The 24,152-nt window shown below is 40.9% G+C and overlaps 1 protein-coding gene across 3 annotated transcripts in view; it reads left to right on the top strand.

Moving 5' to 3' along the window:
- The window catches only part of TOGARAM2 (TOG array regulator of axonemal microtubules 2), a 91,439-nt gene that overhangs the window by 48,102 nt on the left and 19,185 nt on the right, over positions 1-24,152 (top strand). For all 3 annotated transcript variants that reach the window (XM_078383018.1, XM_020793138.3, XM_078383019.1), the window contains exons 9-16: positions 2,667-2,823; positions 4,755-4,919; positions 7,111-7,252; positions 10,067-10,172; positions 14,468-14,703; positions 20,990-21,148; positions 21,620-21,737; positions 22,263-22,366. In XM_078383018.1, coding sequence (XP_078239144.1) covers positions 2,667-2,823; positions 4,755-4,919; positions 7,111-7,252; positions 10,067-10,172; positions 14,468-14,703; positions 20,990-21,148; positions 21,620-21,737; positions 22,263-22,366 — 1,187 coding nt within the window. The remainder of the gene's footprint in view (positions 1-2,666; positions 2,824-4,754; positions 4,920-7,110; positions 7,253-10,066; positions 10,173-14,467; positions 14,704-20,989; positions 21,149-21,619; positions 21,738-22,262; positions 22,367-24,152) is intronic.

The raw sequence follows: 24,152 nt of genomic DNA, 5'->3' as shown, positions 1-24,152 counted from the left end.
GAGGGTTTAAGGCTTTTTTCTTTTGCATTGTTTCACTGACTTAAATCATCTCCTGGAATTATAGGTAACCACAGAAGAGAACAGAGAAAGGTTTCTAAAACATTCACTATGGGCTCAACCACACCTGCCAAAAGAACCCCAGTAACACCGATTTGTCTGTTATTTAGATAGTCATAATTTTCTGTTCACATGACACATGGCTAACACCCTGGTGGTTTGTTTATTTGCCCCTCACCAGAAAGGTTGTTTTAAATTGTACCAATGATGTGTCCCTTCATTTCTTAGCATTTCTGCATGTGTGAATGTTGCTGTTGATTTCTTTTCTTGGTGAAGAGATTGGGTATCTGGACACCGTGGCCACTTCATGGCCAATGTGCTTGTACCCCCGCCTTTTAAAAATATTTTTAAGAGTATTGATACCTTGCTAGTAACCATAGCTGCCAACACAAAAGCAATGTCAATATATTGTTCGGAAGGAGAAAGCCTTCCTCCCCTCCCTTGCAGGTGAAAGAGGGATTGAGATTTCCTGCTCTGAATTGTAAAGAAAGGAGCATTGCATTTTAAAAAAAACCTCCTCTTCACAATACACAAGAACTTAGAGGGAGAGATATGCAGGGAAGTGAACAAAGGAGGTAAGGGAAACTGGGTGGGGGGGATAGAAGGCACTGCTTCATCGGTATATTACCTTTGGTAATTAAGAAAAAAGGACAAAAGGAGGCTGAATGCCCCAAGAAACAGTAGAGAAAATGAATCAATACAAAATTAAAGAGCAGTGTAGCCTGCTATAACAGTTCAAATAGAAATAAATGACTTGGTGCAGTTAAAAACAATGTGAATGCATATGTATATATGCCATGTGACCTTTGGGGAAAAAAATAGAAGTACAGTACAACAAAGGTATTAAAAGAATCTGGAGTTCTTTTCTCATGTGTGATTGATCCCATATATGTTAATTTGTGTGTAGTCTGTTACAGTAAAAATAGCAAAGAGTCTTGTGGCACTGTAAAGCCTAACAGGTTTTATTTAACATACACTTTCATGAATTGTAGTGGGCTATAGTCCACAAAAACCCACGAAGAGCCCTCAAGCTTGCTGTTTTGCTGTAAATGACCATTTTGTACCTGTCTTTTTCTTCTCCGAGGCTACAGCCAGCTTCAGGGATTGGATTTGAATTAGGCAATAGTACAAGAAGCAGTGATGTTATAATCCTATTTCCCCTGGCCTGATCCATTTTTATTCTGCTGCCACTGCCAACCCCGGTGCAGTTGCTTTTTAGAGGTCACACTTTATGACTCATGTCTAATTAGGCCCTGAGGTCACACTTAAAGATCCATGTCAGTATTGAATAGATAAATTATATTTTATAGGCCACACTACTTGTCAAAAAAAAAAAAACATTGTTTCAGACACAAGTGTTAGTAATTGATCTGGCTACTTTTCTCAGTAAACTTTCCGGCTGAGATCCGATTGAGCAAGGTCCACTTGCAGAAGGGGAATGACATCACAGAAAGCAGGAATTGCCACTGGTTGAGGGCTTTTTTGGTGTGATTTCAGGGTATATGCACCTGCAGTGCATTCACACACACACACCCAAATTAGAAAAGGAAGCCTTTAATCGAGAATCGGGGCCACCTGCCACTCTTGTTTATGTCAGTCTTGCTGAACAGGTGGAGCTGTGCAAGAGGGTTTTGATCACTGGGTTCTCCACTGCTTGAGACTAAACTACGCACCATGTTGAAATAAACAGTATGGAGAACGAGCCTCTCTCTCTCTCTCTCTCTCTCTCTCTCTCTCTCTCTCTCTCTCTCTCTCTCTCTCTCAATCCATATAGAAGGAATAAATATTTTCCCCATATTTTAATTTCCTCCTTCTATCTGTGAGAGTTAAAAGGCCACACAAGGGAATAGAAGGGAAGGGAAGGGAATGAAAGGAAAAATCTCCATTGATGTTTTTGCTTCCTAAACTCCCAATCTGGATCATGCCCATGTGTGCTTTCTTCAGAGTACGAAAGCACACATGGGCATATGTATTATGCCTTAACTAGGTAGTATATATTTAATATGGCATTTATTCCAGCAGACAAATTTCAGGGAGTTACTCTTATGAAAAGATAAGAAAACTGTAATATTGTTAGTTTTGATTATATATTTATCTTGCTCTATCACATACCAGGATTTATGAAATGGCTTATGCTCTGTGTTGAAATTCATTATATCATGCTGTGCTCCAAAGCTCTTCATTCTTGAAAGAGGGAACCCATACATATCTCCCTAAAGGTAATGGTTCCCCTTGATATTTAGTCCAGTCGTGTCAGACTCTAGGGCGCGGTGCTCATCCCCGTTTCCAAGCCGTAGAGCCAGCGTTTGTCTGAAGACCGTTTCCGTGGTCATGTGGCCAGCGCAACTAGACACGGAACATCGTTACGTTCCCACCATGGTGGTGCCTATTTATCTACTCGCATTTTACATGCTTTCGAACTACTAGGTTGGCAGGAGCTGGGACAAGCGACGGGAGCTCACTCCGTTGTGTGGATTCGATCTTACGACTGCAGGTCTTCTGACCCTGCAGCATAGAGGCTTCTGTGATTTAACCCACAGTGCCACCACGTCCCACATATCCCCCTACTGCTGCCTTAAAAACTACTATGTGTTTCTTTTGTTACCCAGATTCAAGTGACCATATCCAAATCAGCTCAGAAGAAAATGCGGCAGAAGCAGCTAAAGGAAATAGAGATTTTGCACAAAGAAAGAGAGAAGGAGAAAGAGAGAGAAAAGGAAAGATCAATGTTGTTCCAAGAACAGTTACAGAAAACTGCTCAGAAAGGTATGTGGATGCTTGAGAGGGAGTGGGGAAAAGGTTGGTTATAATTGGATGGCTGCTGCACATAGGGCTGGAGGCCAGCCCTCTGCCAGACCATGACCATGGGGGCAAGGTCACTTAACTGTTTCCTTTAATACTGGCAGAAGGGAAGATATCAGCCTCAGAGCTCTGTTTGCAGGTGGTTTTTTAAAATATGATTCCATGCATAGACACTGGAACAAGATCCATAATATTTGGTCCATCAATTGATTAATCTAAGGACAGAACTGTTGGTGATGTACATGAATGTAAGTCACTTGCTGCAGCTAATTATTACTAGCTGATATGGCATCAGCCACACTACTAAGTGCACATAAATGTTGCACAATCAGGCAGCATACACCTGGTAATGCGACTGGCACCTTATTAGTCAGCAGCAATTCTTTATGGTAATTTGTTTGGGTTTTGTATGTCGTGGTGGGGGATTGAAGATGTTGTTGTTGTTGTTGTTGTTGGTGGTGGTGGTGGTGGTGTGTGTGTGTGTGTGTGTGTGTGTGTGTGTGTGTAACATAGGAAATAATGAATCTTCACAGATGGAGCCAGTTGTGACATATTTGTATATAATTTAAGCCCAAACATGCCATTATATATATAAATAATGGTGTGTGTGTGTGTGTGTGTGTGTAACATAGGAAATAATGAATGTTCACAGATGGAGCCAGTTGTGACATATTTGTATATAATTTAAGCCCAAGCATGCCATTATATATACAAATAATGGTGTGTGTGTGTGTGTATCTATATACTGTATCTATATCTATATATCTGTATCTATATCTATATACAGTATACTGTACCTATCCCTATCCCTATCCCTATCCCTATCTCTCTCTCTCTCTCTCTCTCTCTCTCTCTCTCTCTCTCTCTCTCTCTCTCCCTACCTACCTACCTACCTACCTACCTACCTACCTACCTACCTACCTACCTATAAATATCTATATCTATGTCTATATCTATCTATATCTATATATTTATATATAAATACACACACACACAATTTTTACACACACACACACACACACACACACACACACACACACACACACACACACACACACACACACACACACCATTAGTCCACAATGATGGCTCTTAGTTGGAAGCTGGCATTAGTCAGAACCTGGCTGACTTTTCTCGACAGAAACCTTTGATGGAATGCCTAATACATTTTTATTATGGAAATATTTCTGGTATGGTTGTGTGGATAAATGTTTCTGAAGAACATTTTCCGCTGGTAGGTGGTGACTTAGGTCACATAAAAAAATGTCATCTCAGGGACATTGAGCAGACTTCCCTCAACATGGTGTCCTTGAACCAGAATTCCCATCACCCCAGACAGTAACGACCATGCTGGTTCAGGATTATGTGAGCTATAGTCAAGCATACATAGACAGCCCTACATAGACAGCCCTATATTGCAGAAGGCTTCTGTAATGGATGCACCTCCTTCTACCAATGAACCAATCAGAGCTAGCCTTGGGGAGAGCAACCCATTGGTTATCCTGAACTCCAATATGTGTTTTTAGTGTTCCATGTGCAGGGGTTAAGAAGAAGAAAGAAAGGAGCATATTTAATTTCTAAAGTCCAATATCTTATCTGGATATTAATGATGAACATCCATCTGGAAACTTTCAGATTTATTTCTTTTTTGATGTTTCTTGATCTCAAGAAAAACTAGGAGAAAGTTTTTTTTCCTATGAAGCGACATTACTAATTACTGCAAATACTATATACATGCTAAGCACAGCTTGGCAAAATTGCAAAATTGATGGGGATATCTAAGCTGCTATTTATTCAAGGAGCTGTACTTGGACCAGCCCTATTTTTTTTGAGACATTTTTATTGTATTTTGCTGCTTGACTCTCTTGCTGACCTCACTAAATTATTGTCTGCAGGTTCCAGCCCACCTAATAGCAATGGGGCCACACTGGTTGCAATTGGCTTGAACAACCCTGGCCGAGCTCCTTTTGGAACAGCCTTGAAGAAACGGGTGAACCGGCCGTCACTCCCCAATATTCCTGTCATCAACCATGACAGTAGCTTCTTGAGACATGCTTCGGGTAAGCAATTAAAGTGGAGTGTGGACTCATGAGGGATAAAAAACAAACACAGCCTCTTTTGCCATTGTGCTGGTTGGTGTGCTAAATCTTGAAAAATAACTGGCTATCTTAGAGCAGGAATCGAGAACTTTTTTCCAGTGTAGGGGTTGAGTTCCAATTTGAGACGGTCTTGAGCACTACGTTCTAACAGTGACTGCAAGCCAGAGCTTTTTGGAACTTGAGTCAAGGATGGATAGGGTTAAGGTCACAGCAAAGTGGGTATGGCAAGATGTCATTCTTACCAATTTGAACATTTCTGATATTGTTATATGCCATCAAGTCACCTCCGACTCATGACAACCCTATGAATAAGCTCTCTCCAACACGACCTGTCCTTAACTGCCCTGCTTGTCAATTGTAAACCCGAGCCTGTGGCTTCCTTTCTGGCAGTCCAGGGTATTAACAAAGCTCTTCTCCAGCACCACATTTCAAACGTTTTCTCCCCTGTCAGCTTTCTTTACTGTCCAGCTTCCACACCTGTATATAATGATCTGGAGTACAGTACAAGAGTGTGGATGATCTTGATCAAGGCCTCCAGTGACACATCCTTACACTTGACAATACTTTTTTATTCCTTCATTGCTGCCCTCATGCATGCAATCTAATGCCGAAACAGGGCTAGAGAGAATCAAAAAGTGTAGAGGCAAAGGGGAAAGAATATGGGTAGTTAATTTTAAATCATGGAAGCATCTTAGGAGATCTTTTACATATGTAGAATATTTAGATATGCAATTCTCCTGATTATGACTTGGCTCTTCTTCCAAGAGGCAGCCGCATAAGGCACAGTCAGGCTGATGGATGGCACACATGCTCCTGGTTTCTCCTATTTTGCATCCTCATTTAGCCACCACTCTCCACTTCCTCCTTGGTCTCTCAGACCGTAGATGGTGTTTCCCTCTTGAGACAGAACCCTGGGATTCTCCCATTGCCTCTTCCAAGCTTTCAGGGTCCCCATAACCAGATGTGATATAGTGCCGTCAAATTGTTAGGCAGTGCCAATTTACAGCAATGCTACAGCCTTTGTGTCTCTGTCTGATTTGCAGTGTGGGGGGCAAGAGAGGGATGTTAAAAACTCCTCCTGAGTCCCAAGTAAAGTCTTGGCAAACCATTCTGGTTGTATGGAGGTTAATGGTGTAGGGGAGCCACTGAACTCCTGCTAGAATTATTGCTGATGCTTACATTTTGAGATAAGAAGGGGAGAAACTGGAGACCCTAACTGCAACCTGTTGATACTGCTGCCTCTGCCCTCTTGCTCAATGGACAAGATGGCAGGAAAGCCTTAACACATCCGTCTAGTTTGGGTCCTGGAGGGGACTGGTGTCTCACAGGGTACAGCAGGTCAACATGATATATTGGACTTCAACTTCTAGAGTCCCAAATCATTGCCTGTGGAACTTTTGATTCTTGTATTGCACAGTTTCGAATGTTGGTTAAATTCCTCTAGCTGTGCAGCAGAAGTACAGGGATTCGTAATGACCAGATAGGTGGGGTATAAATGAAATAAATAAATAAAATAAATAAATTCATAGAGCAGAATAGTTTCAAGTTCTCCAGCGTAGAATACCCCCTTTTCTCATCAAAAGGCATTTACAGTCTCAGTAACAGTCAATTACAGTCCCATTCTGAGACATTTGAAGTAGAAAGAATTAAAAAAAAACCTTTCCTTACAGTTGAACAGATCAAATAACAAAACTGACAAACATGGGTGACTGGCATTCAGAAACAGGCCCCAACAGACTACAGACGGCTTCCTACAGATTAGGGTGAGGGGAAAAGAATTCTGAGCAGAGAGGCAGGGAAGAAACTACTGGTTAGTGATTAACAATAACCCCAGCCCAGAAAGATCTTTCCCAGCGAAACCTACTAAAGGCAGTATGCAAGGTTGCAAAACAAAAAACAAAAAAACATAAAACCCTCCAACAACCTGTCATCCACAACTTTGGAAGAACACCACCTTCCCAACAGCCCCTTCTCATTTATAATCTCTGCAATATTTTCCATGGACTGCAAGTCATCTCTGCATCTAAAAGCAATGGAGAAAAGTATAAATCCTTCCTATAGCAACCAGTCTTAACTATAATTTTCTGAGCATCAATATCACTATAATTATATTGTTGGATCTTTCTCCTCTTCCCTCTCCCCCAACTTTCAGCTAACTCGCTCCCAGCGAATCTCCAAGGTTCTCCAGAATGGGAGGAAGACTTTTTAACCAGATATGCCTTGGAAATAAGACCTTTGTCTCACCCAGAACAGGGGCTGGTAGATGCTCTGAAGTGGCTAAATAGCAATGACTGGTAAGGAAAGAATTTTGCCTTTCCCCCCCGTTTCTTTACTCCTTTGCACTAGGTCATAAAACATCCTTCCATCAAAAATATATCCCATCACCTTCATTCTGTCCATTCCCCCTAATTTATTCCTTTCCTATTGTTTCATCCCATGTCTTAGAGCCCCCCCCCGAATACAACTCCATTAACCCCGTATAAACACCCACCATAGCTCTAGTTTTGAGGTTCTGTTCTTTACAGCTTGATGATGAAAATCATCCTGTAAAACACATTATCAGGATTCTATTGAAAATATGAACAACTTAATTCCCTATGATATTGTTAAAATGATGTCTCTGAAAGGTGTTTTAAAACAACAAATGTTGTTATGTTGCTTTAACACAAAAATGGGTAGGGCACTGGCCAAAAAAGAAACCAGGCCTTTCTGTCAGAGAAGGTACACTGTAAAAGTGTTTGTGTTTATATCTGAAAGTTAGCAACCAGTATATGTGGAATCTTCCAGAGCTTTTCAAGGATTTAGGAATGCTTTCTGATTTAGCTAATACAATTGTAAATACCTTCCTTCCTTCCTTCCTTCCTTCCTGGTCCTGTGACATATGTTCATGTTGTCATTGGGGAAGATAAAGAATTGAACACACATTCTTGATGTCAGTTTTACATTTGGATTTCACACAAATTTAAAGAAGAAGTTGAAATTGAAGCCTTATGTGTGAAAACTCCTGAGGAAAACTCTTGAATTCATAACCTGTGCATTTTCAGCCAAAAAAAGAGCCTATGAGGCCTTCAAAATATGATATACTGTAACATAAGCTTTTATGCAAATTAAAATCCACTTAGTAAGATGTAGGATTATACACACACCTAGACATGTAGTGACTAAGACATTTTTGCTTCCTATAGTGATTTCCTCCCTCACCCAGTGCACTGATATTTTGAAGCTGAAGGCAGAATATTTCATCTCTCATTTCCCAAGCAGTAAAAATTTTTTTTAAAAGGAATCCTGTTGCGTGAGCTCTGCATGCAACTCAGATGATATCATGAGCTACAAAGCTTATGCTACAACCTTTTTGGAGGAATTGAAAGCTTCTTAGGGATCCTGTTCAACTTGGGGAAGCTTCGGGGAGACTTGGAAGAAGATAGGAAATAAAGCTGGAAAATTGCTGTCATCAGTCCCAGAAGCTTTAAATCATTCCCTGCCCTGTTCAGTGACTCCTAGTCACTGAACAGTGACTTTCTCAGTAAACAGGATCCCCTGGAATCTGGGTGCATGTGGAATAGGATGCTTTTAATTCCTCCCAAGAATCCATGTTTTTATGTTTGCATGATTTTGTTTATATTAAAAATATTTTTTTTAAAAAAAATTTAAAAATATACTTTCTCCAAAAATAGAAAAAATAAAATTGGAATGCATGTTGCTTATTTCATAATTAGATCTTTGAGTGATTGCATTTTAAATTAATCTATCATCACATAGGCCTTAAAAAAGTTTAACAATGATAATTTTTAGAAATCTGATTTCAATGTCAATTTCTTTCTTTCTTTCTTTCTTTCTTTCTTTCTTTCTTTCTTTCTTTCTTTCTTTCTTTCTTTCTTTCTTTCTTTCTTTCTTTCTTTCTTTAAGTCTTTGCTTTTTTGTCTGTCAAGGTTTTTGCCAGCCCTGCTAGATAGGCTGGTTCTCTATCTGTTTTCCTTAGCTAGGCAAAGATGTTATCATTCAGGCAGGTTTCTGGCATTTACAAAGAGTTGCTGCTGGACTGAATTTTAAAATAGTGGGTGTAGTTAGTTCTTTTAATTCATGCATTTTACCTGTGCTCAATTCTAGGTGGCCTGTGATCTGAGCAGGAGGGATTCACTCTGAAATTTTAGGGTGAGTCGCCCCTTGCTCAGATGATGAGCCACTCCTTGTTTTAATCTGCTTTTTCTATGTTAATTCTGTGCCTGTTTTTAATTGAGTGTTATTAACTGTCTTGAGTGTCATTTTGGATAGAAAGCTATCTAATCAGTTCAGTGAAGCAATGCATAAAGTCAGAATAGCTGTACTGATGCACAACCTTTGTTGAAAAGGAATTAGAACAATAAAAATAAACAATGAAAAAATTCACCATCATATCTAGAGGCTGTACAGTATCTTCTTGTGTATACTTGCCAAATGAGAACAATGGTTCTCACACGCCTATGAAATGTCTCTAGTCCACTAAGCGTATGTCACAGCATAATAAATATTAGTCTTTAACAAGGACCAACAAGATCCTTCCTCCCTTCCTTTGTTTTGTTGCTATAGGGTTAGCATGGCTGCCTCTGGAATTCATCAGCTGTGTCACTTTTTGTCACCAGCTCACCAATAGGTGGTGCTGTTAATTCAGTGAGCTAGAGCAGAAGAGGACTTACTGACAAAAGTATTTAAAAATATATACTGTATTTTAGAGGCAAGGGAAAGGAGGCTTTGTCTCCTGAGCCTGCTATACAGGTCTCAGCCTTTCCAAGGATGGAGCCTATCATGTGGAACAAGTAAATCAATCACTCTCTTTATTCAGCTTAATTTATGGGAGATTCTATCTGGCACATAGACTGGTGGTGAAAGTTATTTCCCCCCCCCCCCATCGTTGTTTAAAAAGCCACGGTTTATAAGAGTTTCTGCTAAATGCAGCATCTTTGCTTTTTTTCTTCTTCGCTAAGTCCGAGTGTATGACTTCTATGACACATCTCATTTTCAGACACTCTTGCTGCTGTGAAGAATCTTGTTTCTGCAAAATGCCAAGCGAGGCTGATAATTTCTCCTCTCTTTTCTTTCCTTCCATTTCCTCCGTGATAATGGCTTCCCAGGTGTTTAAAGGAGAAAGGACTCTTCACCATTAGATGCTTGGCCACCTGCCATTCAGAAGTCCTCCAGTGTAGACTTCATGATGTTTCCTTGGCAGCTACGAAAGAGGTGGGGAACATGGCCCGTTCTGTCCTCCTCTGTGAGTTAACGGATGCTTTGCAATCTGTTTCTGTTAGCCGACGTGTCTCTGAGCAGCTTTGATTCCTTTCAGTACCTGCAAAAGTATGCTATTTTACAAGATAAAAAGGAAAAACAGACTCTATTATTATTACATATATAATTAATAAGTTAGGTATAGTTTGCACAAAAGGGGGGGTGGAACCAAACCTCTGCATTGAATTGATCCGGCTTTCAGGCTACACTTGTATAAAGCTGCCTGTTTCTGAAACTTACGTTTTTAAAGACTTCTTACCTTAGTTAGGAAGGAAGAGAACCAATAAAGGAGAGAGTGTTTGGAGAGGGGAAAAAGAATGCAGAGGAGGAATATGTATTTGGTACATCAGAGAACTCCCTTCATGGCAGAAGGGGAGAGAGCTGCAGGCAGCCCTGTTTTGTGGCCTCTGGACGGTCAAGCTATGCCCTCTTGTCGATTTTCTCAGATACCTATTAGCTGTCAGGGTGACTAGACAGTCATATTAAAAAATACGGGTTGGGGGGAAGAAGGCTGGAATTAACTAGATGCCCACCTTGATATCAGAAACTGCACTTTGGACTAAATCCAGTTGTTAGTGCCAATTGTAGCAAATTGGCTGGATGGTATCCAGTTCCATACCTCCATTCGTACATACAGTGAGAGGGACATTTCCACCAGCACCTGCCAGTTAAAGAGTCGTTGATTCAGTTTTGCGTTGCACATGACCCGTGTGCAGTGAGATGAAGCAATGTGAAGCCCAATATTTTGAAACAGGAACTTTTTAGTTACTGGCAATCTGCCGTTGCTGGTGATGTTACTCCTGCTGCACTGGCGGAGCTGTGGACCAGGATACTGGCCACTGAATCACTAGAACTGTGGTAAATGTTGGCTAGTGTTCAACAAGTTGTATTCATACAGTTACTTTATTGTATTTGGGAATACTGTACAATTGGGTCTAGTTATAAAACTGAGAAGGATCCGTACCATGTTAAAAATACTGTAGGTTTATGTCATGTCTTTATATGGATTTTACAAACCTGTGGCTTGTTCCTTCTTTACCAGCCTATGGAGACATGCTTGCCTTCTTCTGCTGTTACCACTCTTGTGCTAAAGCTGGGAACAATTCTTTCAATAACAGCTCAGACCAAAAATGACTATAATGTAGATCAAGTGGATTTGTTAATAGCATTAATTTAATGCATTACACATTTTCAGTTTAACATTAATAGTAACAAGTAATTATTCTAATTTCTAATATTTAAATTTCACAGATTTTAACCTTTTTGAACCTCGTGTTCCAAGATCTGGTTCAGAGGCTTGTGCCCGAGAGTAAGGCTCAGCATGTACATTCTTCACTTTCACAAATACGTCTGCTGTAGGGTTTTAAAACAAGATTGCTCCCCTATTTCAGATGAACTCCATTTTTAGCTGAACCATTTTAGGGATGTGAAAATATGTCACCTCTACCTTTTCTTTTTTATTTGTCTTGTTTAAGTCTCAGTTTATTTCCAGCCAGCTATATAGTTTGCTAATCTGAACAACTCTTTCAAAAATAAGCTGCAATTAGCTTTTCCTTCATTCACAGTGCCCAAATTCAACAGGTACCTTCTCATGTTGTAGCTGCCTGCCATTATAAGGTGTTGAGGAGCTTCTTAGAAAAACAAAGAAGTTTATAAAACAGGTTTCTGTCAAGCCTTTCTGTGGATTTCACAAGCCTATGTAGCATTTACCTAGTTGAAATAACAGGATTTCAAACTCAGACTTATAAGAACCATTTTAAGTCCTGGACCCAAATAGATGGATCTATCAGTTTTGCTTCTTCCCATACTTAGATTTTTTTTTAAATTCTCAAGTTTTTTTGCCTCCTGGACAAAAAGAAATCCACAAATTTTGCTAAGTTCTTATCACAAGTAAATTAAAATTAAATTCTCTCACCCATTTCATCTATTCGGGTTTTTCTCTCTCTCACTCACTTTTTCTCTTTGATTTTCTGTTTCTAGGGCCATAACCCTTTATTTTTAAGGAAAAGAATAAAGGTTTTGACCATAAAAACCTGAAAGGACTATTGTCTCTCAAATGTTTAGAAAAAACAATTAAGGACAGAAATAGATAATATTCAACATAATAATATCAAACCAATAAAATGGTTAAAACAGAGTAGAATCATAAGAGTTGGGAGTAACTTCAGAAGCCATCTCGACTACTCTTTGCTGATACAGGAGATCTGATACAATGCAACAGTTCTGATAGATGATTTGTAAGAGCCTGCTTAAAAATGTTCAATGCCAGTAAACCCACATTTCAAAAGAAATAACTCTGTATGTTAAGTCTACCTGTTTGAAGTGGAGGATAAAACTATAGTTGCTGATGGCCCTCCTGTTTCCTTCTAGGCCTGCTGCCCCACTTTGGGGGTAGACACTATCCTATGACTAGTGTCCAAACAAGATTCAACTGCCTGTCCTGTCAACTTCTGTATTGGGCTTGGGAAGGGGATGTTTTTTAGTCCTGTGTCTCAGGTAGCAAAATGTGTTGGGTAGACCTTAATTTCTATTACGAAAAATGGAAACAGTGTCTAAATAAAGTCACCCACATTACCCAAAAGTGAACACAATCTGACATTCCTGGAGAGCTTGTGTCGGACTCTGAGAGCTTGCCAATGTTTGGATTCCGGGGAGTGTGTTCACCCATGCCTGCGCTGAGCAGCTTTGCTCTTTATTTGACCACTTAATGGAGAGCTTTATTGCTTTCATTTTAAACCCTTCTAATAAAAAGCAGGAGGTAAAAGAAACCACAGGGGCAATCTCTATACTCATTCTTTGTTTGCGCAGCAGATGAACAGACTCTTAACAGAGCCAAGTTGGAAAAGCCATTAAGCTTTTTGTCGTCCACAGCAAATAATGGCTGACCATTTGTGTAATTTGTAGTCTCCAGCTTTCTCTAGAGTTATGGATGTGTAGCCTGTTCCCAGATTATAGGAGGGTTAAGGCATCTTCACACTCTCATCTGAATTTAGGATTCATTTTTCTGGAATCCAAACATTTTTCCACTTTCAGATGCAAACGTGCTTTGAGAATTTGAAGATAGGAAGCTCCACTCGAGATTGGCCCCTTTCCTCCACTACCACTGCAATCAAATTTGCAGTCCAGTAGTTGCCTTTCATATCTTGTTCAACTTGAGGAGAAAATGAGAGGAGAAAACATAGGAGAAAATGAAAAAAAAGAGAAACTTCTGGTTTGATTCAGATGACTTGACTGCTATGTAGTCGCTATGTAGTTTGCTCAGAACTGAATAAATATTAGAGTATAATAAGGCTTTCTCTAAAAAAATATGTAGGCTATGTGGAAGGGTGTGCAGGCAAGTTTCCTTGTGCCCATGTCCCAAAGTATGCAAGTTCATTTAAAGGACCTTCGTACATTTAGTGCTAAGAACTAAAAGGGAGTTGTGAGAGTTTCTGCAGCTCCATGCAATCAGGAGTATAGAACATGGGGACAGGGATTGTGTGTGTGTGTGCACTACACTACACCAGAGTTTGTAAATTTTATTTATTTGGACTGCAGTTCAGAACTGCAGTCCAAATAAATTGCCTTGAGCACTGGCCCATGCAACAGGGCCAGTGCTCGAGGATGCTGGGAGCTATAACCTTGAAAAGTTAGCTTTTCTAAGCTTTGCCTCCCCCTCCCCTTTTCAGCCTTTCCATGAGCAGATTGAACTTCTGGTGTGGCACTCCTAAGGATCCATGAGTCTGATTCACTGAGGTGCAAGATAAAAGTCACTACTTTCTGTGTATACCTGTCTGTTTCTTCCCACACTATGGTATTCCTTCTCAGAGAGCTATCCCAAAACAGATATATTTTAATGTTCTTCATATCCACGATAAGTACACCATATGGACGCTTGCTCTGGAACTGTTTTAGTTGATTGATGCATTCTGTGGCATGGTATTATCTACAGAAAGGGTCATCAAATCACGGTCCGCGGCTCAGTGCTGGTCCGTGGCTTGGCGGAACTGGGCTGCAGATACGAATCTCCGCCCCCCCTGCATTCACGTGTGGGAGGGCATGTCATGCTCATGGGGGGGTCACGCTGACTCCCCCACCCAGTCCACGGCCCCAAAAAGACTGGGAACCGCTGATCTACAGTACTTGGATAAGAGAAGTACCATCATGTGTATGGTGGTGAACTGTCCCATTGATGGATACATCAGAATGTGCAAACACAAATAGGGTCACCTGACTTGTGAAGGTTTCATACATAGTATTTCCTCTACCAGGTTAGCAACCTTCGGTCCAAGGTGTCTCGGTTTGCTATTGGAACTCTTGAGGAACTCTTTAAGACCATGAAGAAGCAGATGGATCAAGATGTTGAGGAGATTTCCCGGGTGCTTCTCCAGAAGGCGGGTGATTCTAGTGAATTTATTCAGAAAGCAGCTGACCAGTCCTTAGGCATCATGGCACGGAATGTGACTCCTTCGCGATCTATGGCGGCCCTCGTGGCCAATGGAGTAAGGTATGTGTAAAATGTATTTCCTTCTGCATATGTGCATCCTCGGCAATATCTTAGCAGAGGCAGGAAGTCTCAGCATCTGTAGCACAGTGGGGCAATGACAAAGATGGCAGCTGTTGGAGGAGAAGTGCCTATGTGCCTATTATCAATGTAAGGAAGGCAGGCAAAGAGAGAGAGAGAGAGAGAGAGAGAGAGAGAGAAGGCTTCTGACTAATTCAGCTGCTATAGTGAGCAGTTCTTGTAGAGTTTGGGGAACATTTTTGGCCAAAGGATTTCAGTCATATATTGTTATTCTGCATGTTGTATCGCATGCCATCAATGAGTGGGCAAAGTTAAAAAGTGGGAGGATCATCCAAACCGTCACCATACCCATGTCCTCCACACTCATTGAGAGGCAGTTATGCATTTAACATGTTCACACAAAGCCATTAATAGACCAAAAGCTTTTGTGCCATGTTAAAAGACTAATGGGCTTTATTTGGCATCAGCTTCCATGGACTTCAGCTGAGCTCTTCAGATGCAAGGACTAAGGATGTAACTACATTGTCAATTTACCCTGCAATTTGCATGAGAGTTGGCACAGTTAAAACTGAAGTATTTACTGGCAACTTTATAACATACAGCTAAATGTGTGGAACTGTGTAGTGGCACCCTGAGCTGCAGTCTACAAAAATCTATGCCAAAACTTTTTTAGTCTTTAAGATGCCAAAAGACTCTTTCTTGGTTTGGCTGCTGCAGACTAAAAGTGCGATTAGACAGGGAAATTATCCTGGGCTAACCAGTTCAGTGTAAGATTTAGAATGATCCTTGCATCCATCTGGAAGGACTGGGTGGTTTTGGTACAGGAAAGCACACCACACCTCAAAGCAATTCCATTTGGGCTCACTTCCCCCTGAGCCTCCATGCCCACCCCCATCCTCTCCTGCCTCCCTCTCCAAAGGGGAAGTAGGGGAAAGCTGGATTTTTTTCCCGTTTATTAGTAAGTGACACATTACTTTATTGGCTTGCCATCCAAGTGAAACAGCAGTGGACTGTAAAGGGGGGAAAAAGAGATCACCCTACACTTTCTCTCCTGGCACCCTTTGTGTAGGAAAGGGGGGGGAAGAACTGGATTTTTTTCCCTTTTATTGGTAAATAACATTTGATTTCATTGGCTTGCTACCCAAGTGATACAGCACTGAATTGGGTGCGGGGAGCGGGGGGCTACCAGTACTGGGAATCACACATGTTGGAAACTGATGTAAAATGGGGTGATCCTATCTTCACTGGAAATAAACCCAAAACAGTAGCCCCTGACTAGGACTAAGAAAAGATAAGCATAGATAGAGGTCAGGCTGGCTAGTGATTGCCTACATGTCATATAGTCACTGGAAAAAGGAGTGAATCAGCCCATGCCCAAACCAGATCAAATTGTGGGACAAATCCCAGTCTGATTGCACCCTAATACAGGTAGCCTCTGGAAATTTCAGTAACCAGTATCCACACACATGCATATGCTGATGTTTTCCAAGGCACCTGCTTTCCATGTTATTATGAATTTATTTCTTAAATGTGTAAACTCCATCTTTTCTGTAAAATGTCAAGGAGATCCACATGGCTCTTCTCCCCTGTTCTTTATCTTCACAATGCCACTGTGAGTTAGGTTAAGCTTAGAAAGAGAGACATACGGAGAAACAGAATGATAGACCCAGGGTCACACTGTGAATTTTGTAGCAGAGCAGGATCTCCCAGTCACAGCACAACACGCTTACATACTAAAGCATACTGTTTCTCTATTTGAAAAATAATAGTTTTGTCTCCTCCTGTACTTTCTTTTAAAAAAAAATGTTAGGACATATTACATCCAAATATGAGCAAGGCGGTCATAACCAGAATTCAAAGAATTAAAGAAAATAAAAGTGCAGGGTTTAACAAGGTAGGGGGACATGGTAGCACTGTGGGCTAATCCGCGGAAGCCTGTGCTGCAGGGTCAGAAGACCAGCAGTTGTAAGATTGAATCCATGCGATGGAGTGAGTGCCCGTCGTTTGTCCCAGCTCCCGCCAACCTAGCGGTTCAAAAGCATGCAAATGCAAGTAGATTAATAGGGACCACCTCGGTGGGAAGGTAAGAGTGTTCCGTGTCTAAGTCGCACTGGCCATGTGACCACGGAAGATTGTCTTTGGACAAAACGCTGGCTCTATGGCTTGAAAATGGGGATGAGCACCGCCCCCTAGAGTCGAACACGACTGGACAAAAATTGTCAAGGGGAACCTTTATCTTTACCTCAACAAGGCAAGAGGTTGCTGCAGTGTGGGATGGGGTGGGATGAGCTTGTTAGGTTTTGCTATGTGTTTTTCTTTCTCACTTGCTTTTGTAAAGCCAGATGAAAGTCTTTGTGCTTGAGTGATCCATCAGCCAGAGTATTCAGCTTCTCAAGATAAGAAATAGTAGCTAAAATGGCAACATTGATGTGAAAGGGTGGTATTAAGGTTAGACTTGGTCTGGAAATCCAAATTCATGTCCCTACTCATCTGTGAAATTCACTGGGTAGCCCTTGGCCAAACACTGTCGGTGTAAGCCTGACCAACTCATTGGGTCATTCTAAGCTGAAAGTGGAGAGGAAGAGAGCCATGTATGCCTTCTTGAACTAATTGCAGGAAAATCAAGGTATAAATTTGCCCTCCCCTGCAACCCTGTAAAATCCATGCCTCTAAGCATGGTAAATAATTGCAAAGCCTGCGCTGTCTGAAAAAAGCATTTTGCCTTTCCAGGCACTCAAAGTTCTGAGGGAATGGTATTGAGGTCTTAAGGAAGTGAATGGCACTCCTGCTGTCCATTTAGACCAAAATCTGGCCATAAATGTTATCTACTTTCAGATACCATACTCCATTCCTAGCTGCTAAACTAGTGATAATTCTTGTATGATTACCACACTACACAGAATCAGGGTGAGGACATTGATTCTTGTGTTAATGAGTGAGTTGACTGCTCTTGTGAAACATGTTGGTTCCTTCAGCTAGACATTCCAAAAACCTTTGTAGGGATTAGTAAGGCATCTGGATCTTTCTTTAAGAATCTGCAGCCTGTGGATACTAGTGCTTGAGGCCCACACTTGCTCTCTTGACTGCCCACATCAGAATTGGTTTCCCTTCTGTTCCATGCATGTGTTTGTGTGTGCATAGGTGCATACAGGGTTGAGAAGGGGCACAGTGGCAAAGAGAGGGAGAGAGAGAGAGACTTTGTAAGACATCTTTTGGAGGGTGATGATGGCATAACAATGTTATTTTTTTAAAGGTAACATAAGGACTAGAACCATTTCTACTTTTTAGTGTAATTAATAATGTTTACTCATTAATCTTAAATGTTGCTTTGGGGAATAATTTTGTGAAAAGCTGGGCTAGTACTGTTCTTTTTTAATATATATTTCAATTACATTTCAAAAACACAATGAAAAATTAATGTGTTACTGATGTGGCACTTGTTAAATAAAGAGTAACATTGAAAAGTTGCCTTTTATAAGAAAAAAGTGGTGGGTGGGTAATGAATAACAAAAATAAAACTCTTTTTGGGATCTTGTAATATAGTCTTGCAAATTCTAACCATAGTCTCTCTGCTGATCCCTTCCCTATGAGAGAATTGCAGAAGAGGGGAGATTAGATTAGGCATCCTTCAGACTCGAGAGACTATGGTAACGTGCTCTATATGGAGAACTTGAAACAGTGTCTATTGTGGCTGAGAAAGCCAATTTGAGAGTGACAATCCCTTCCACACTGAAGACAAATACAGTGGTGCCTCCCTTAGCAATCGCTCCGTTGAGCGATGAATTCGCATAGCGAGGGGGTCCGGGCCATCGCTGGAGCGTTCGCTCAGCGATGGCCCCTATGGCGTTTTTTCACTGTGCGATGATCGCTAAGCGATTCGCTTAGCGATTTTCGCACAACGAAGCGGGGGAAAACAGCTGATCGGCGGTTCCAAAATGGCCACCGCAACTTTTCCCGCTGCACCCTCGCTTTGCGAGGGCCCGAAAATGGCCGCCCCTATGGAGAAACTTCGCTCAACGGTAAGTTTTGGGCCCATTGGAACGCATTAAACCAAGTTTAATGCGTTTTAATGGGTTTTTTTGTTCTGTTGAGCGATGTTTCTCATAGCGATGGTTAATCCGGAACGGATTAACCTCGCTATGCGAGGCACCACTGTACAATCTGTCCCCTGTCAAGCTCCCTGATTTTGCTGGTTTTGGGACTTTGCCTCGGGCAGCTGAACAAGTGTCTTTTCAAAATGGGAGAGGCCATGATGCACCACCTGCCTCCAGACTTAACGCTCAGGTGTCAAGTTTTCCCATCTGTTGAGGTCCATTCCTAAGGCCTTCAGATCCTGCTTGCAGATGTCCTTGTATCACAGCTGTGGTCTCCCTCTGGGGCGCTTTGCCTGCACTAATTCTCCATACAGGAGATCTTTTGGAATCCAACCATCAGCCATTCTCATGACATGCCCAAACCAACGTAGACGTCGCTGTTTCAGTAATGTAAACATCCTAAAAATTCCAGCTCGTTCTAGGACTACTCTGTTTGGAACTTGTCCTGCCAGGAGACAATGCATATGGAATGTGTTCAACTTCCTCTCCTGCCGTGCACAAAGAGTCCAGGACTCGCTGCAGTACAAGAGTGTAGTCAGAACACAGGCTCTATAGACCTGGATCTTGGTATAGACTATCAACTTCTTATTAAGCTGTACTCTCTTTGTGAGTCTAGAGAACATGGTACCATGTTTCCCTGAAAATAAAATAAAACAGGATCTTATATTAATTTTTGCTCCAAAATGCAGTAGGGCTTATTTTCAGGGGATGTTTTATTTTTTCATGTACAACAATCTACATATATTCAAATATTGTCATGTTATCTTTTGATTGCTGCACAATGCTGCACAATGATGGAGGGTGGGATTTCACTTAACTAGGGCTTATTTTGGGGGTAGGGCTTATATTACGAGCATCCTGAAAAATCATACTAGGGCTTATTTTCAGGTTAGGTCTTATATTCGGGAAAACAGGGTAGCTGCTTTACCAATGTGTTTATACAGCTCGACATCTAGGGAGAGGATGTCCTAGATTGTTGAGCCAAGGTACACAAAGTCATGAACAACCTCCAGTTCTTGTGTGGAGATAATAAAGAGGGAGGTGAGTCTATGTCCTGGCCCATGAATTGTGTTTTCTTCAGGCTGATTGTTAAAAGTCTTGGCAGACCTGGCTAAAACAATTCATGAGTTGTTGGAGGTCTTCAGCAGAGTGGGTAACAACAGCTGCATTGTCGGTGAAGAGGAAGTCCCACATGCACTTTAGCTGGACTTTGGTCTTCTCTCTCAATCTAGAGAGATTAGAGAGCTTTCCATCTGATCTAGTGCAGAGCTACACACCTTTTGTTGCAGTTCCAAAGGCCTGCTTCAGCATGACAGCAAAAAAGATCCCAAACAGGGTCAGCGCAAGGACACAGGCCTGTTTCACTCTACTTCGGATGTCAAAGGGATCCGATGTTGAGCCATCAAAAACTACAGTGTCCTTCATTCCCTCATGAAAGGACCTGATGATGTTAAGGAGTCGAGATGGGCATCCAATCTTGGGAAGTATTTTAAAAAGGCCGTCCATGCTAACCAAATCAAAGGCCTTTGTGAGATCTATGAAGGCCACAAAGAGTGGCTGTTGTTTTCCCTGCATTTCTCCTGCATCTGTCTGAGGGAGAATACCATGTCAGTGGTGGGATCTATTAGCTCGAAATCCACACTGGCGATTTCCTTGCTAATAGCCTTCCATGTTTCGTAGGGTGTTGGGTCTTTGCAGTTTGAAGCAGAACAATGGAACTTTGAGGGGGGGGACGGGGGCGGGGAGGAATCATTTTGAACTCAAGCCAACACAGCCACTTCAAAAAGTTGTAACTCAGACAGTAAAGTTTTCAGGATCTTTCAAAAGGTGGGCTAAACCGCAGAAGCCTGTGCTGCAGGGTCAGAAGACCAAGCAGTCGTAAGATTGAATCCACGCGACGGAGTGAGCGCCCGTCGCCTGTCCCAGCTCCCGCCAACCTAGCGGTTCGAAAGCATGCAAATGCGAGTAGATAAATAGGTACATCTCGGTGGGAAGGTAAACAGCGTTCCGTGTCTAAATCACACTGGCCATGTGACCACGGAAAGATTGTCTTCGGACAAACGCTGGCTCTATGGCTTGAAGAGTGGGATGAGCGCCGCCCCCTAGAGTCGGACACGACTGGACAAAAATTGTCAAGGGGAACCTTTACCTTTACCTATATTTTTGTATTTTAGCCACCGCAACCCTCTGATACGAAAATGTGCTGCTGAACACCTACTGACTGTTGTGGAGCAGATTGGGGCTGAAAAATTGCTCTCAGGCAATCGGGAGAACACAGAGGCTCTCGTGCAGACATTAGTCAGACTTGCTCAGGATCGCAATCAAGACACAAGGTAACAGACTGTCTGGAACAGTTAGGACCTTTCATATTCATTTCAGTGAACATGCTGGCTCCAAAGAGTTTCCTACATTAAAATGCACAAACACATACACAACAGCTTTCTTTCTTTCTTTCTTTCTTTCTTTCTTTCTTTCTTTCTTTCTTTCTTTCTTTCTTTCTTTCTTTCTTTCTTTCTTTCTTTCTTTCTTTCTTTCTTTCTTTCTTTCTTGTGTAGATACCAGAATTCAGTTTATTTGGTGATTTGGAGAGATATAATCCATTAAAAGTAACAGCCAACCTCTGAAAATGATGTCTAGATTGTATTATGTATAAACAAATATCTTCATCCACATGGTGCTGATCTCAATGACACATGGGATCTCTTCTATCTCTACATCCCTATGCCCATGAAATGCAGTTTTCCTCATGAAGATTACATTTCTGTAGCCTTACACTCTCAATTAAGTTTCCTTTCCTGCATTAGGTTTTATGGCCGGAAGATGCTGAACATACTTATGTCCCATTCAAAATTTGATGGATACTTGAAGCAATGTCTTCCATCACATGACTTACGTAATGTCATTGCTACAATTAAGCAGAAAGTGAGTATAAAAGTGCAAAGAAAAATATATGTATTTCAGTACATATGACTCCTTTTCAGATTTTACAGAAAACAATGTGAAGATGTAGAAAGTAGCAGCAGCAGCAGTAGTTGTTGTAGTTGTAGTAGTAGTAGTAGTAGCAGTAGTAGTAGTAGTTGTTGTTATACCACCCATCTGGCAGCCAAGGCCACTCTGATTGGTTTATAGCAGATAAACAAACAATAGAGGAACAAAATAATACATATACAAAATAATAATACAATTAGAATATAAATCAAATATCATAAGGTGCAGTAAAACAAATACTGTACAATACAATAAATTACAGTTAAAAACAAAATATAAAAGACAAAAAGCATGGCGGTGTGATGGATGATATTTTAGCAAACACTGTTGTATCTATCATGCAGGTGTTTGTTCAGGGAAGGCCTACTTAAATAGCCAGATTTTTAACAGCTTCCTAAATGTGCCCAGTGAAGGGGCCATTGGAACATTGCTAAAGTGCTGGCATGTTTATGTGTGCAGGGGACAGAAGATCATATATCCCAGGCTCCTTCAGCCAAAAGCCACAGAGTATCAAAGAACAGCAGCTTAACAGCCTCACTGGACAGCCTGCCTTCAGATGATGGGTATGGAAGATCATCTACTTTTTGTTGTTTATGAATGCATGGATGATATTGTTTGTACACAATAACATAAACTTTTTGAAAAGCTCAATTGGCTATTCCATATGAGAAGCTGGACCTATCCTGGATGGCAACATGCTGGGTTCAGAGAGTTATCTTGTTCTATTTTTTTCAATGGCCTTCACTGTCATTGTCTTTTTGACATCCTATTTCCTTTTTCTTAACTCTTAATGGCTGCTGAAAAGACAAAAGATTCATTAATTGATCAGGATTCCTTGGGAAATGCCCTGTCGACTTCAAATTCCTTTCTGTGATACCTACTTCTATCTTCCTAATGCCCTTTCTGGTACCCAGTGTGATGTACTGGATGGAGTAATGGACCAGGACTCAGGAGGCCTGGGAAACCATGAAAACACGTGTGTGTGTGTGTGTGTGTGCGCGCGCGCGTGTGCGTGTGCGTGTGTGCGCGTGTGGTAAAACCACTCCTTAAATATCTCACATTGAGAGCACTATTAAAATCACTAAAAATAAGTTTTTACTTGATGACACATAGTGATATTAATGCTTTCCTCAGGCTCAGTCTACTATTAGATAGAGTGAGCCACCTATACATTTTGGTAGTCATGGAAGGTAATCATTTGGTAATTTACTATGATTGTATATTCACTGCCACATATTGGGAGTAGGCACATAAATCTGCTGGTTTAATTTTTGCAAGTGAGAATGCAGCACGGCAAAATAAGAACGAACACTAGCAAAAGTTTCCTGCCTAGGGAAAAAAGAGTTTACAGAATTCTGCATTTTTTTTTCTTTCTGCCAAACCTTTTTGAAAAATTCGTGCAACTGCTAGTGTATAAAAAACGTTTGTTTTGCATAAGAAATTAAAAAAAAACAGATATTATGCTATTGATGAAATAAGGGCTGTATTTTCACTCTTATGCACAGGTGAAAATCTTGTGGCAGTTCACCATTTTTATATGTCAAGACAGTCTTCTTCATTAAAGAGAGAATGTTTGCTGTATCCTTAAGGGAAAGCAAAAATTCTGTTCATTTGTTTCAGCATGTATAACAAAAGCAAAGCAAAGTGAACAAAAACTAACAGCCTTGTGGCACTTTTAAGATAAACTGAGCTTTTGCAGATGAGAGGCTTCTTCAAACAGAAGAACACTTTTGTCTGTGTTGTTTTGTTTTATGTGTTGTTTTGTTTTAAGAAGTGGGACAGGCCCTTGCGAGAATTTTTGTTTCTGGTGTCAACTTGACTGGCTTTGAGTGCTGGGCACCTTCGCTGTGGAGCAGGAGAAGGTCATGAGCCACTTTGCCTCAAAATGTCAAGATGTTCTGGGGCAACTAGTATCAGTATTCCTTAATTTCCCCCAAGATTCTCCATGTTTGTCAGACTCTTTCCTGGTGCAACTAACAACACTGTGCCTAGAGGAAATTATGGAGATAAAGGAAATTAAAACAAAATTAAAAATTGCAAATGACGCAATATTTTACACTGAACTCCAGATAGGATCTCCTTTTGCTCTGTGTGGTGTTCAAATCAAATTCAAGTTTATTTGTGTGGCCTTAACCATTGCAAACACACATTACAAATAAATTAAAACAGAAGCATTAATCTAGATACAAGTCAAAACTAATATTAAAAGTAAGTTAGATCCAGTTAATCAATCAGGTCCTCATCACTACAGTGTTTCCTTCTTAAAATTGATACTCTAAAGGTGAAGCAGGCTACTTTTTCTGTTGTATGTGGTATTTTATTTATTTATTTATTTATTTATTTATTTAT

The sequence above is a fragment of the Pogona vitticeps genome, chromosome 1, assembly GCF_051106095.1.
Source record: "Pogona vitticeps strain Pit_001003342236 chromosome 1, PviZW2.1, whole genome shotgun sequence".
NCBI classification, from domain to species: Eukaryota; Metazoa; Chordata; class Lepidosauria; order Squamata; family Agamidae; genus Pogona; species Pogona vitticeps.
This window is presented reverse-complemented; position numbering and strand designations above follow the sequence as displayed.